Here is a 15,877-nt window from a genome sequence, read left to right as displayed (position 1 = left end):
AAAATAAGATATCAGGATAAGTCAAAAATTAGGCGTTGAAATTCTGTTTTTGGAAAGTTTGAAAAGTTAAAGCGTACAAAACATAAAATATAGATAAGGAAGAATCGTTCAATACTAAAAAAATCTGTGTATTATTGTCATTTCAAATTAAAATACTTTACCAGGCTCTATTTCGCTTAAAAACTATGTCTAACAAATATTTTTACAAAAAAGAAAATGAACCGACTTCAAAAAATAAATAAGAACTCATTAACATGTAAAAATAATTACTTAGACTTTTAACACAAAAAAATGTTCTAAAATAAAATATGTAATAACTAAATAAAAATCAGTTTGAAGTCGGTAGCGCGTGCCCAAACAGTTATATTAAATTGTTTTGTTCCTTTTTAATTTTGTGTTTATGACATAATATTATGTTATTATTTTTGTATTGTTTGAGATAAGGTACACAGCCAGTACCAGGAAAAATTGGAATAAAGAAACAATGATTGAAAATCAGGAATGTTTCGGCACTGGGGCCTACTATCTAGCCTAGGTGATTTAACAGATATTCCAACCAAATTAAAAAAAAGAAAGTTTTGGGAATCGAAACCGCGACTTTCGCGTGTGAGCTTAAGGTTCTAACTATTACGACATCGAAACAGTTGTCTACCATGTTTCTACAACTTCTCATATGATATGGTTAGTGCTTAAAAAGCAAACTGAATGGCTTTTACTCTGAATTACTTCAGATTTTTCGTCACATCAGTTCAGAATAACATTATACCCGAATATCTGATTATTTTAGATAAAAAATAGGTGAAAACATTGTACGTGCCTTCGAAATTTGAGGTTTTCCCTCGGTTACCCTCCTTCCACCCAACTAATCCTAACTTGGTTCCAATGGGACTACTTCCCAAGGGCACTCTTTCGAATAAAAAAATAATTTTCAAAATCGGTCCATAATTGATGCAGAAATCTGGGAAAATACACAGCCGAACATAGAACCTCCTCCTTTTTTGAAGTTTAGTTAATTTTGAAGCAAAATATTATAATTGTTAATTTTATTAATTATAATTATTATTATAATAATATATTATTATAACCACATTGACTTATAAAAGAGAAACTGAGTCGTTCTATTCCAGATTTAGAGCTGAGTGAAGAGTTAGCACAAAGTAAAGATAAAAACTTATGTATTTATGTGATTTATGTGTTTCCTATAAAAGATAATATTTTTATGAAGCTGGATACGCGATTCATTCTCATATTGAGTATATTTAGAATGTACTTGTTCAGGAATGTAAAAATAATTTTGTAAACATGTAATATGTTAATGCAATATTATGTTTGATTTAATAGAGATAGGCACTTGCCATGAAGATTAGAGTATCTTATATAGGATATAAGTTCTATATCAGGAAAAATCGGCGATTGTGTAGAGCAGGGTCGCAGTCTTGAAGCAGCCTTATTCATCTAGTGTAATCGTGAGAATGTACGAAACTACTACTCATATTAGGCGCCTGCTTTTATTGTGGATATTCTTTTACATTAAACAAGCTTTTATTGAGAGTAATTTGGTACAGCATATGTGTTATTCTATCGTTTTCTACAAAATTTCCTATGTTTCTGGAAACCTGATGATACTTTTTGAAATAAATATCTAAAGTTGGTGGGTGGTTATTTAAGTGGATCTAAGCCAAGTCATGATGTATCGATCTGAACAAGTGATAACCAGAAGGCGCTAGGTCTGGTATGTACACTAGGTGTTCTTATGGATGACTTTGTGTGTATTGCTCATTGCTGGTGGTCCATTTTTGCAACAACATGACATTCCTTTTGTTCAATTGTTTGTTTGTTGGTCAAAACTCCTGGAAACATATGATTCATCACATGATAAATTACCCGAAAGTTTGAAGTGAGTTTTCCTTCAATAAATCTAAAAGAGCTTTTTAGGCCTCTGTTACTTCAAATTATTCCGAAAATTGAAATTTGAAAGCGATTACTATAACATTTTAAGAAACTAATAAATTATGATATATTGTGATCTAAAGAAACTAAGTCTTCCTTTCCAATTGTCTTTCGCTTCATATTTATTATACAGTTTGTTCTGGCCATCAAAACAATTAATTTGTAAGATTGTTTTTATTTCTTGGATGTTTTATTTTCTACTATTATCGATTCACATATCGTTTTGAAATTCTTGAAATCCGATGATACTGAATCAGGTGTGTGAGAAGGCCTATTATAGTAGTAAAAAGAATTGTTGTTATCGGTTCATAGTACCGTTCTCCTCACAAATGTACTTTCTATTGACAGTATTGTCAGGCGGAAGTAATTCATACTCTTGACTATTTCTTTTATCACACTAGTTTATTCTTTACTATATATTTTATCAACTTTATGGGGATATACGTACCTCAGAATAATAATTTTGTTTCAAATTTCTTGGATGTTTTATTTTCTCAACTATTATCGAGTCAAACATCGTTCAAATCTGATGATACTAAATCTGGTGTGCGAGAAGGCCTTTTATAGTGGTAAAAAAAAACTACTGTTATCGGTTGATAGTTCCGTTCGCCTCACTTAAATAGTACTTTCTATTGATTCAAATTTTCCATTTTCAGTTTCGTACAGCCTCCGAAGGTAAAAATACCGCGTGTTTCCTGAAGAACCGTTACAAATAACTTTTATTTCGTAAACACGTCCGCTTATATTCTCCCATGCTGCTTTCGAAGAACTTTAAACATAATTATCCACTGTTTATGTTGAAACGGTCTCGTCGTGAAACGACTTGGAAACATTCTGTCTAAGAAAGCATTTCTGTAAAAACCATCGAAATCTGTTTATAATCGAAGTCCTACACTGATAGGAAACATTTACGGATGAATATTTTTTTGTTATTTTTTTATGTAAACATACGTCAGATTTAAAATTTGATATACACACAATCCATCTACTGAAAAAATCCCGGTCTCCTCTATAGTAGACGACTCTTAATAACAGAATGTTGATATTTCGAAAGTAATTTAATAAGTATAAGGAAATATATGGGGAGAAAATATTTTTTAGGAAATATACCTTTAATATATTCAATAAATCAATCGCAGTAGTATTTTGGGTTTCATTTCGCGTTTGGTTCTTACAAGAACTTTTAATTTTTTGATGACGTTTCGGTGGAATCTCATCTGCTATCTTCAGGTCTTGCTTTCTTTTGCTTTACTTCCCGTTACATGAGCTGTGATGGTGAATTGAAACATCATCATCGCAAAAAGATAGTAAAAAATACTGTTGACAAAATTATTAAAGAATATCGCAGTAGTGCGAGTGATAGTTCAATTGATTATTTTGTAAGAATTTTTGGCGTGGTTCTTGGTGTTGGCACCTCATGTCGTAACAACTAGAAATCAGAAGAACCAAGGTTTGGAGAATACGAGTGGGGTGGTAACGCATCCCATTTTAATGTTTTCAAGTGTGTTTTCACGGGTTTTGCAACATGTGGTCGAACAATTTCACGCTAAAGAATAATATTGTTAAGTCTTTGCTCATGTTCAGGCCGTTTATCGCGCAGTGCTCGGGCTCAAACGCATCAATTGTAATCGATAGCGATCTCCATTGATGTTTTCATTAAGTAATGTTTTAAATTTTTTTTTAATTTTTCAGAATTTTTAGCGTTGTTCTAGAATGGCTGGTGTATTAATTTATCACTAACATGTCCATGTCAGTTAAGATTTTTTATCTCCAGTCGGCCTAGAGAAAGTGATTGAGAAGTGATACATTTATTCAAACGCTCCTCTTTTTTTGAGTATCTTATTTTGTAGGACATTTTAAGCAAATTCATTTCCTTTTCCTTAGTTTTACCAAATAATTGATCTGGTAGATATTGTGAGTTGGAAAACCAATCGAAGAGTAATTTATTTTATTTAATCATAGCATTCTTTGATATATGGCATTAATTTGGTGAAACAGTATTTTCCTTCTGTATGTCAGATTGTCTTTTTGGTTTAGGTACTCACCTTTCAACTTCAGCTCAGCGTAAATACATCGTACTGTTTAATGATACTTGATGATATAGTAAAGTGGAAATAAATAATGATATTTGAATAATTCAATAATGTGATTCATAAGAAGTTAAGCGCTGTTCAGACAGATCGCGAGTCATGTCGGAACAAGTGGTAACCAGAAGGACCAAGGGTTGGAGAATACGACGAGTCGGGTAGCACATACCATTTTAATGTTTTCAAGTACGTTTTCACCAGTTTTGCAACACTTGCTCGAGCGTGTTCATTCTGAAGAATAATATTATTATGTCTTTGCTCGTATTCAGATCGTTTTTCGCACAGTGCTCTCCCCTCAAATGAATCAATTGTAATCGATGGCGATCCCCATTGATGATTTCATCGAGTAACGTCTTCAAATGACCGTTCTCAACTTTTTTTGATTGTCCATAACGCTCTTTGTCTTCGGTGTCAAATTCATCAAGTAAAAAGTAAAACTTTCCGCAAGTGCAATTTACTCAGTATGAATTCAGACATTTTCAACGCACTGAATACTTTTTTGTTCACACTCCGACGGAATGACACATAATGAAAAGCGAAGCCTGCCAGTGGGGCTTCGACATTGAAGCTGATTACAAATGTACCCGATGCGATTTAATACACAGTAACATCATTTGCTGTACATCATTTAAAATTAAATATAATTTTATGATCATATATTAAAATACTGGAAACACTTGTGTAAAATTAACCACACAAATTTAATATATTAAACAACATTTTGCAGTTATTATTCTTTTGTTGCAGAAGACGAGTCGAACGATCATCACGGAGCTGGCCAAAACCATCAGTCAGATTCATTACATAACGCGCATCACTCCATGATCTTCCAAAACCGCTATCAGCCTACCAACCAGAACAGCGCCTCGACCTTGCTCCAGTCCAACATTTTGGGAGCGGGACTCAGCTCCATTACCCAACCGTACTCGGCGGAAATGTGCAACTACGGTCCTGTCTACCATCCCCATAACATCCTGCATAATTACAACTCGGTTTACAGTAACGATAAGAGTATGAGGTCGTCAAATTTCGGGAGAGGGATGTACGGAGGCTATGCAGGTTTCTACGGCAATAACGGGAATTTCAGGAGTACGTCGTTGACCGGCTCTCATCAGAACGGTTACGATTTCTCACCACGATAGATACCGGTTTTTGGTTCTTTTTTAATTAGTAGAATCGATATGAATATAGATAATGAATTAGAATCAGGATATTTTGGTTGGGAAAAGTGCAAAGTTATTGTTTATTATTATACCTAAGTGCAATTTGATTTTATGATAGCCAATATTGTGATTTTTGTACTATGCGGATAGATTTCCTTAGTACCAGGTCCAGGGAACATTATATCAAAATAAATATGTCATAGTGTTATAAATATCAACTTAATATTGTTAAAATTATCAAAAAAAAATTCTAAAATCTGGTCCAAATATCAGAATAAAGATTAATTAAGATATTTATCAAATAGTACTATTGACGTAACGAAAGTGTCACGAGGGCAGTTCTAAAAGTATTCGATCAAACAAGAAGAACAGTAAACAATTTAAAAACAAAAAACAAACGATAATATACTGTTCATAATTTGAATAGTGTACTAGGTTTTCAAAACTGTCTGTTTTCAAAAAACGTCTACTTTCTCTAAAGCTTTTATTCTTGTTTGTATCCAATGTTTTGACTTTTGTTATCTCAGAGAATGAAAGATTTAATGTAGACTTTATGAACTCTACTGATGAAACTTAGCTGTTGCTGAGTGGTGCCAGTAATTTGAATATACTTTTAGGCATCAGATTCAGGTACTTTTTGGGCTAGCCTCGTAAACATGTTAATGTTACAGTTGCTAACAGTCGATCCAAAGTATTATGTATATAAAAAAATATTATTAGTAATATATATAATGCGTTCAACGTAAAAATAGAAAAGAAAACAAACCAAAGTTGTATATATAAATGAATATTTTTAATAAAAAACTATATTTTAGAACTTCATTATTGTATTGTTATCGAAATAAGTATATTTTTCTGTGTATATAAACATACTATGTGCCATATATAAGATTCAATGGATATGGTTTCATTGTTATTGTAGTATAGTAATATATTTAGAAATATATGATAATAGTCACAATTCAGTGCCTTGTGAAGTTACCAATTTATTTATTTATTAAACGATGTGAAAACTATTAAATTGTTTTTTATTTATTATCCCATCTTGAAACATATTGTTTGATATAACTGCTTATTATTACTAAAGAACCCACATTAGATTATGATTTGATTATTACCCACAAGGATTGTGTAAGCATAGAAATTACAAGAACTATATATTAAGTTTTGTAAACACTATTTCCATGAAATTTTTATGCACTTATTTTTCATATTTAATGCACGTGCGCATATTCAGATCATATCAGCAATATTTCTGTTTTCATGTTGAAGGAATATTATACTATTTCTAACCGACTTCAAAAAAGGAGGAGGTTCTATGTTCGTAAAGTATGTTGTTCGTAGTATGTTAAGAGCGTCCACTGTATGAAAAGTGTATTGTACCGTTTCAACTTTAGAAGTATTAACCATCTAGATACTAGACAGTACCGGGGGTAATGGGGAACCTTACGAACCTGTATGAATCTCCTAGTGGAAAAAGAATGGCCGATTTTAGCTTGGTATGGGCGATTTCCCAATTATACATATATCAGGTTTGCAAGATCACTGAGTATACCAACTTCAACTCTTGAAAATTCTCTGACTCTGGATGCTACACTTTGTAAAGAACACTGGTGATTCAAAGAAAACTGCTCTGGTGCAATACTTGCTGTAATATTATCTTTTTCTATAATAATTCAGTAACTTCAATAAGCCTAAGAGATAATATTAGAAAGATCGTCAGAAACAACTGATTATATCAGAAAAGAATTAAGTTCCGGTATCAATAAGCAATTAATTCAGTTCATTTATATTACTCCGTTACCATAATATCATATATAAAAATGCATAAATAGGGGAAAAATCTTTTCCGGTGTTCTAGAACCAGAAAAATGTTTTTGAATGATCTTGGGTTTCCTTGCTACAGTTTCCATTCCAACCGATAACATAATATGGCACCATGGAACGAGCTCTATAAAATGTGTTTTTAACCAAATTATCAATATGTCGAATTGCATACTGTCAATTACTCAATTTTGTCTAAAAATATATATCTATAGATAGATAGTACTAAATATGACGAGTTATAATCCAATTACCGTTTGATTAAAATATTTTTGTTAAATTCAAAAGAAAAAAGTTGATAAAATAAAAAAAATGTGACAAGAACATGCTATCGAGTAATTTTGAAGATAATATATTGATGCAAGATTTTGAAAGAAAAAAGTTAGTTCAGAACTTCCTTCAAATTTGCCAACAATACTCCAAGATGACGAAAAAGTATTGATACATTTTATCGATATATCAATATATTTGTTTGATTTATAGATTTGAGAAATAGATTTGTTTTGCCGATATCTTTCGATATTAAAAAAAAAATATTTTTTAAAGATTTTAAAAACCCTTTAATTATTTTTAATAAGGCTTAATGCCGAGGACCGTTGTTCGGAGCCCACGTTAAATAGTAGGCACTCATAGGTAAAAAGGAGACTTTTTACCTACAAATGTCTACTACAAGAACTTAAAATTGGTACTTAATTTTAAATATTTAGTGCATTTTGGTATTTCATTTTAAAGGTTTATTAAAAATATATCTAATTTTTAACTTCTTTTGGGGTATATCGATATTGTTTGGCCTATATATCAATATATTTATTTTTCCTTAAAAATATCGATATATCTCTTGCAAAATATCGATATTTTTCCCGATTGTTGCCAAAATAATTCGATTTTTTTAATATATGTCGATATTTTTTTAAAAATATCCTGTGATTTTCCTGTGAGGTCCCCAGAAACTATGATATCAGTGACAAATTGAAAATATTCATTCTTAACGTTTTTTATTATTTTGGGTTTAATTATATATCTATTGGATAATTTTAATTGTGAACTTTTCGTCTGTGCCAATATGCCTTTATTTAATATCTCAATGTTGTATGTGTCGTTGAGTATATCAATTAATTTAAGCTCATTTATTAATCACTGCGTGAGTGATTATCACACTGCAGTTTGTATTTAGCTTTTAGCTCCTATATCCAGTGAAACAATAAAACATTCTAGACAGTTATGACGTATATATTAAAAACAATTTGTTATATAAAAACCTACAATTAGCTTTGCTCATTTTCCTGAGGATTCTTTTGTGAATAAAACTGATCATAAAGACTAAAAATTCAATACATTTTGTCGGCTAATGTTTTAAATTAATTGCGACCCAATAAATCTACGTTCTCTGTTACCGATCTTCATTATTTTGACATCTAGGGTAAAAACACGTTTTTCCTAATGACTCTTTTGTAGAAGCGCCCCACAAAAAGCCGAAAAAGTACCACCCAAATAGATCTTTACGCTAATGCCGTAAATTATTCGGATGGTTGGCATACCCAACAATTTTTTTTTTCAGGCAAATGAAGCTCCTTAGATTGGCGTGCGTTCTAAAGCGAGACGCCATCATTGTGCCCGACGTAGAGGGAGCATGATATGTGGACAACAAGAGAAAGACAGACAAGTTTACGTTGATGTATCCGGTCATTTCCTGTCAATTCATCATTTCCATCCCCGTTCAGACAAATCACTTCCCTAATGATATTTGAGCTTAGAACGAAATATATTAGTCTTATATTCAATTATTTACTATAATATATTTTTAAAAACTTATCTATGATGTGCCTATATATAATTCATAATAATATTGAAAATATTTTAAAAAACTTTATATTTTAATTTATTATTGTTATATATGCACTTCAAATACAATTTATTCTCAGATCTATATATTCAATATTTTAATGAATTTGATTATTCCTTCAAGCTATTATTTATTTTTTTAAACTACCAACATTGATACTGTAATTGCCAGTTGTAACAAGTCAGCTGAAAGAATCTTTTAATAAATATGATTGATGTAATATGAAGTTTTTTGTCCATTTTAAGAATTATCTTGTCATTATTTTTAATCTTTAGGTGAGATTTCTTGTGATTGATTATTGAAAATTGATGATGTCAGAATGTCATAATGTTGCCACATCAAATTGGGCTTTTGGTTTACAACGTTTGCTGATTTATACCATCTAATTACTATCACTAAAGTTTTGAAGATTTTTTTAGACATTTGACAACAGGGTCAACGACTACCACTACAATACTAGTCGAATTTCAGACAGCAGTCTGTCTCCTTTTAACTTAGGTAAAACTGCATTTGAACGTATAGTCGGGGTCATATATGACGTGAATTGAGTGTTTTATTGGAAGCACTATAATAATGAGAGGTAGTTAAAATATTATTTATATTTATTGGAGTAAATAAATGAACATTTTACAGGCAAGGTCGAAAGCTGCCGCTAGCGCTTGGGGTTGGAAGAATGCTCTCTTCTGACCTGACAGCTAACATTGGACACTTAGTGAACCATAAGAAATCAGTGGCTAAATATTTAATATAGAGATGGACTTGTGGAGTGGCAAGTTTTTCAATTATTAATATTTCCTGGGAATGCAAAGGATGAATAGATTCAATATGTTTTAGCGTGCTCATCGAAACTGTTGCAATGTTAAAAAGTGCGTTGTTAATCAAGATTAAACTCAAAGTCTTCTCTATAGCAAATAGCACGACTATTTCGATATAGTCATCATTCTTGGTCATCACTTCCATCATTTTAAATGAAAAATATGTGTCTTTGGTATTTGTTTCTTCTAATCTGAGTAAAATAACTTTGAATGCACTGAGGGTTGTATTTTCAAAACATGGAGTCACCATTTTTTCGATTCACAGGTACAGGAATCAAATACATCATATAGTTATATGTGGTTAAAAAGCTTGCCTGCTTCTCAACCAATACTCAGAATTAAGAAATTATAACTCCAAACCATGTCTATAAAATTAATTATTGTAGCCTAAAATTTGTTTTTAAATAACAAGATTGCTAAATAATGGAGTGATAGAAGTTAATTCATGAGAAACTTTCTTATCATTGTTTGTTGTCTATTGTAGTTAAAATATATATTTGGTCTTGCGGGTCGTTGTTGTTTTTGTCGTTGACCTCAATATCGCCATTTTTCGATTGTTGAAACCAAAGCCCACAATTGTGATATGACGCCAGTACCACCATACGTTTTTAAAGGTTTTTGATGGGTTTTAGCAGCAGATTTTTTAAATTAAACAACAAAAGTAATGAAAGTGCATTTTTATTGTTTCGTGATTAGGGCTTGTATACACTAAATAACTTTATACTACTAAATGGAAAACTGTGATTTTATACAGAGAAATATCAAACCGATCGAATTTAACTTTTAAGATATCGATAACAATTGAGTATTTTGAGTATAATAACTAATAAGAAGGAACAATTAAGAAAAATGCTGTACAAATTACTGAATGATAAGAACTATTTTCTCCATTTTTGATTTGATTTAGATTTGCAGGACGGGGTAATTTAGCAGGTATTGTATTTAAAATCAAAATAAGCATTTATGGGTTTTGTTTGAAATTTTTGATGGTTATTAGAGCGATACACTCATCACTTAATTATTTGAAAAACTCTTTCTATACACCAAATCGTAAATATCGATATTTTTTTCGGAGAAGCATGAATATATATTTTTTTAAAACCAAGAACTTTAGGTCTGCTGCTAAAATTAGGACTTTTTGGAAAGACACATCGATATGGTTAAAAAGAACTATCGATATCTTTGATGTTGTTTTTTTTTTAGTTAGCCTTAACCCACAAAAGATGCGTGTATAAATTTGACAGCTGTCGGATCATTAGTTTGTGAATTATAGCTTTTTGAGTAAAGCAACTTGTTATTGTGAAAAAATTGATAAAAAGGAATTTCGCGTGTTGATAAAATATTGCTTTTTGAAGGGAAAAAATACAGTTGAAGCAAAAACTTGGCTTGATGCCGAGTTTCCGGATACTGCCCCAAGAAAATCAACCATGAGGAATGGTATGCTAAGTTTAGACGTGATGAAATGAGCACCGAAGACGGTGAACGCAGAGGTTGTTACTGACGAAAACATTAAAATGATTTTGAATGACCGTAAATTGAAATTGAATGAAATAGCAGACACTCTAAAGATATTAACTGAACGTATCCATCAAATCATTCACGAATATTTGGGTATGAGAAAGCTCTGTGCAAAGTTGGTGTCGCGCGAGTTCACTTTTGACCGAAAACAACGACGAGTTGATGATTCGGAGCAGTGTTTGAAGATGTTCAAGCGTAATAAACCCAATATTTTGCGTCGATATGTGACAATGAATGAAACGGCTCCATCATTTCATTCCGAAGTCCAATCGACAGTCATCCGAGTGGATTGCACACGATGAAACCGTTCCAAAGCGTGGGAAAACGCAATAGTCGATTGGCAAGGTTATGGCGTCTGTATTTTGGGATGTGCATGGAATAATTTTCATTGACTACGTTGAAAAAGAAAGGACCATCAACAGCGACTATTAAATAACGGTTATTGAAGTGCCGCTTCACCAAGACAATGCACCGTGTTACAAGTCAGTGAAAACGATAGCAGTAATCCATGAAATGGGCTTCGAATTGATTCCTCATCCACCGTATTCTCCAGATCTGGCACTCAGCGACTATTTCCTGTCTTCAGATCTCAATATTTTGAGTCAAAGGACAAATCGTACTACAAGAACACACCCTTGAAGATAATTATGCTGAGTAAAAAAAAATCATTTTGCAAAAAAGTGTATTTTACTATAGACTTTTCAATTGACCTGTTATTGGATTTAAAATCAAAATAAGCAAAACTATGGGTTTTATTTCAAATTTTTGATGAACACTAAAGCCATTCACTCATCACTAATTCATTTCAAAAACGCTTTATATACTCCAAATCGTAAATATTTACGAGATGATTAATTAACGTTGTTTTAATGTTCAAAGTTCAATGGACATTTGGAATATTTGGACCAGACTGGACCGAAATAAAACCCAGATGTACTTATTACGATTATAAAAACACTAAAATTAGAACGTCTTCATTTCCATGTATGATAAACAGTCCATAAAGCACGGGCCGAAGATGCCACCCGCCCAATAAAAGTCAAAATAGTAAAACGCATTGTTCGCGACATAAAGCTCGCTTTTTCCACTTGCTTCCAAGTACAACGCTATCCATTCTTTGTCCTGGACCGATCGTAACGTTCGGAGTGGTTGTTCGGCGGTCGCCTAGGAAGGAACATGCCTTTATGTTATCGCGATCGTTAAACGATGATTTTTACGACTTTTTTTTCGGATGGGGAGCTTAAGGCGCTTCATAGAAGTCTAAATTTGAGTTCGCATTGTCTAATGACAAATTACATCATTAATTTTTTTTATGGCCCCTTTGGTGATCGTTGGTGTTGCGGTTTTTAAACAGAATTATAACATAATAACAAGAGTAATTATTAGATTTAAATAGATGTCTTAAATAAAATAAAAATTACTGTAATGACGAAGGAGAATTAGATATGTTTAGGCAAAACATTTGTTCGCAATTCCGCGTCATTGCCTTTTTATCAGCTAAATACCTTGGCATCCATCTCGTTGGTATGTCAAACTGGAAACATCATGTCAGGCAAGAAGCAGATTAAACTCAAAGTCAAGTAACTGTACTGGTTAGTCGAAAGGTACTCTCAACTTGACTCTATCAGTAAATCATAATGCCAATTTGGACTTATATATATACAACTAGCGACCCGCCCCGGCTTCGCACGGGTGCAATGCTGATACTAAATTAAATACACTACAGAAAAAATATGAACGTTGTATATAAAAACATAGCGGCCCGCTCCGACTTTGCACGGGCATAAAATATATATGCCTATGTCACTCAATGAAAACATGATTAAAATCGATCCAGTATTTTTGGTTCATTCATTACTGCCCTTGGTCTGCACGCATTAAATTTGGAGTAAAACAATTCCTCTTCCCCTATACTTACTATGAAGATTTCCTGCTATCTTTGGAATATCTAAATTCATACAATTTTTATTACATTACACATTTTTAAACGCAAATTTTAAATTTGTAATATCTCCGAAAATATTTGTTTAATTTACATGCTGTAAGGAACCATATTGATCTATATTAATTGCACACTGTATTTAAGGTACTTAATTCGATAAGGATTAATGCCGTATTGCTTAAAATAGCTTCGTAAATAAGCCATTTTCTCACGTAAAAAGTAAACAATAAAAATGGTTAATGTGGGTTATCCCTAAAAGATAAACATATACCATCGCGGACTTTTTTGTAGACCTTTTTATGGTGTACAATACTGTAGTACATTAATTTGATCTAACTCGTAGGGTTAGGCAGCGTTTTTGCTAATTGCTAAATAAGCCTAAAAAATAGGTTAATTTACGACATCACGTTAGAAACCTCTAAAATTAGCAATGTTGCCTTAGTACATATAAACCTTCCTCTTGAATCACTCCATCTATTGAAAAAAACCGCATCAAAATCCGTTGCGTAGTTTTAAAGATTTAAGCGCACATAGGGATATAGGGACAGAAAAGGCGACTTAGTTTTATACTATGTAGTGATTAGTAACCCAACGTAGTCAAAACAAAGTTCTACGATTAATTACCACTGCTTATCGTTATGTAAACAACGAAGAGCTGGACGGTGACCTCGAAATCAAATGTATATGCGAAGTGATCCAAGATTTCACCTTAAAACATGAAACGAGCTTGCTAAATCAGTGCAAAATGGAGGCAATACAGCTACTGGACAACACGTAGGAAATCAGAAGATTGCAGCGAACCAAATCACACGAACTATGTGTATAAATGTAACTTTTAACTTAGCTCAAGTACTTTAGTTCTATTTACATTTAGGAAATATATACTGGTGTATTAATCCCGTACTCGCTTGACTATTAATGCAAGTATAATAGAATAATAGTAATTGTAATAGGGAATTGTTCAAAGGGAATGATATTAGCTACCATATGATTTAAAGGCTAGAGACGTTGAACAAACATTTTTACATATCAGCACCTGCTCCAAAGGCAGAAAAAAAGGTTTTTACCTCGTATATATACCGGAGATGAAAACATAATTCACTATGACAGTTGTAAGCGGAAAAAAATGATGGGAATATGCGTCTTATTGTGTAGTTGGTGGTGCCGACCTAGCGGGGTATTGTACAAATTACTAAATCCAGGAAAAACGATTACAGGAGGATGCTTACAAAACTAAATTTATTCACGTGAGCCGTAAATAAGAAAAAGTCCTATAAAATTTCTTTGTACCAAATTTTTTAAAAATAAAATACGACGTATAAAATTTATAGAAATGGATATTTTGTCTTCGGAATTGAGAAAAAATTCGTATAAAATAATTCATATTACTGTGATTAAATAATAAAGGTGTACGAGAAAATGAATTCAACAACTACTAGAGAAGATTGGAGAAAAGTTGATAGAAAAGTATTATATTCAAAGCAGCCCTATAAATGGGATGAAATAAACTTGAAATAATAAATAAATATGTTTTACGTAAAAAATTTTACTATATTAGATCGTAATAGTGTGTTTTATATAATATATATTAAAAAGAAATTATATATCGAAAGAAATGTTAAACTGTAAAACATTAACAGAATAATATTAGATATTTCTCGCCGGTATATTTTTGTCCGATATATTCAGATTTTTTGGGCCGATATTTTTCGATATTTTATTCAAAGAAGTATCGACAGTTTTAAATGACGGTATCGAAATTTTAGCTGCCGATAAAATCTTAGGGTTCGAACCTAGGTTGAAGGGGAGTATCGAACTTTTGGGTTGGGATTTCTTTTTCCCGCACATCAAGTTGATTTTGCGTGGTTTGTTATCGACATTTTGTGCTTGTCGGTATATCGATATTTTTCTTTGCGGCCGACACGCCTGGTATATACAACCGAAAATTTCGAATAGCACTTGATTACACATTATTCTTTCTCTTGGAAATAAAAAAGGCTTTAATTTGGCGTAAATTTAGTGTAATAAGATGTACTGTGAATTAAATCACATGGCGGAGTGGTCAATACGACAGGATGATCCTTCTATCCTTAGTCCCCGGTCTACCATAGTAACACACATTTTTTTGGCAAAATTAGTTTTTTTATTCAACATAATTCCACACCATAACAAATGGCCCAATAACGCTATATAATAGTCACTGTTGATGGTCCTTTCTTTTTTCAAGGTAGTTAATGAAAATTATCCCATGCGCAACCCAAAATACAGCCGCAATAACCTTGCCAGCCGACTGTTGCGTTTTAACATACTTTGGAGCGGGTTCATCGTGTGCAGTCCACTCGGATGACTGTCGATTGGACTTTGGAGTGAAATGATGGGAGCCATGTTTCATCCATTGTCACATATCGACGCAAAAACTCGGGTTTATTACGCTTGATCATCTTCAAACATTGCTCGGAATCATCAACTCGTCGTTGTTTTTAGTCAAAAGTGAGCTCGCGCGGCACCTACTTTGCACAGAGTTTTCTCATACCCAAATATTCGTGAATGATATGATGTACACGTTCAGGTGATATCTGAGTGTCTCATATTTCATTCAATTTCGATTTATGGTCAATCAAAATCATTTTGTGGATTTTTAAAATTTATTCTTCTGTCCACCGCATTCACCGTCTTCGGTGCTCATTTCAGCACGTCGAAACTTGCCAATACCAAGCTGGATGGTGGATTTTCCT

The 15,877-nt window shown here is 32.4% G+C and overlaps 2 protein-coding genes across 3 annotated transcripts in view; one reads left to right on the top strand and one right to left on the bottom strand.

Moving 5' to 3' along the window:
- LOC143194328 (uncharacterized) overlaps positions 1 to 6,214 on the top strand; it is an 88,319-nt gene extending 82,105 nt beyond the window's left edge. For both annotated transcript variants that reach the window (XM_076401022.1, XM_076401023.1), the window contains exon 9: positions 4,785 to 6,214. In XM_076401022.1, the coding sequence (XP_076257137.1) occupies positions 4,785 to 5,179 (395 nt within the window). In that variant the 3' untranslated portion in view covers positions 5,180 to 6,214. The remainder of the gene's footprint in view (positions 1 to 4,784) is intronic.
- Positions 1 to 15,877, bottom strand: part of Nagk (N-acetylglucosamine kinase) — a 73,462-nt gene that overhangs the window by 34,929 nt on the left and 22,656 nt on the right. The window lies entirely within an intron of this gene.

This window comes from Rhynchophorus ferrugineus, unplaced genomic scaffold (assembly GCF_030347505.1).
Source record: "Rhynchophorus ferrugineus isolate W39M unplaced genomic scaffold, kcgeb_rfMv2 rfM3, whole genome shotgun sequence".
NCBI classification, from domain to species: domain Eukaryota; kingdom Metazoa; phylum Arthropoda; class Insecta; order Coleoptera; family Curculionidae; genus Rhynchophorus; species Rhynchophorus ferrugineus.
Note: the sequence above shows the minus strand (reverse complement) of the source record. Positions and strands in the feature narration are given on the sequence as shown.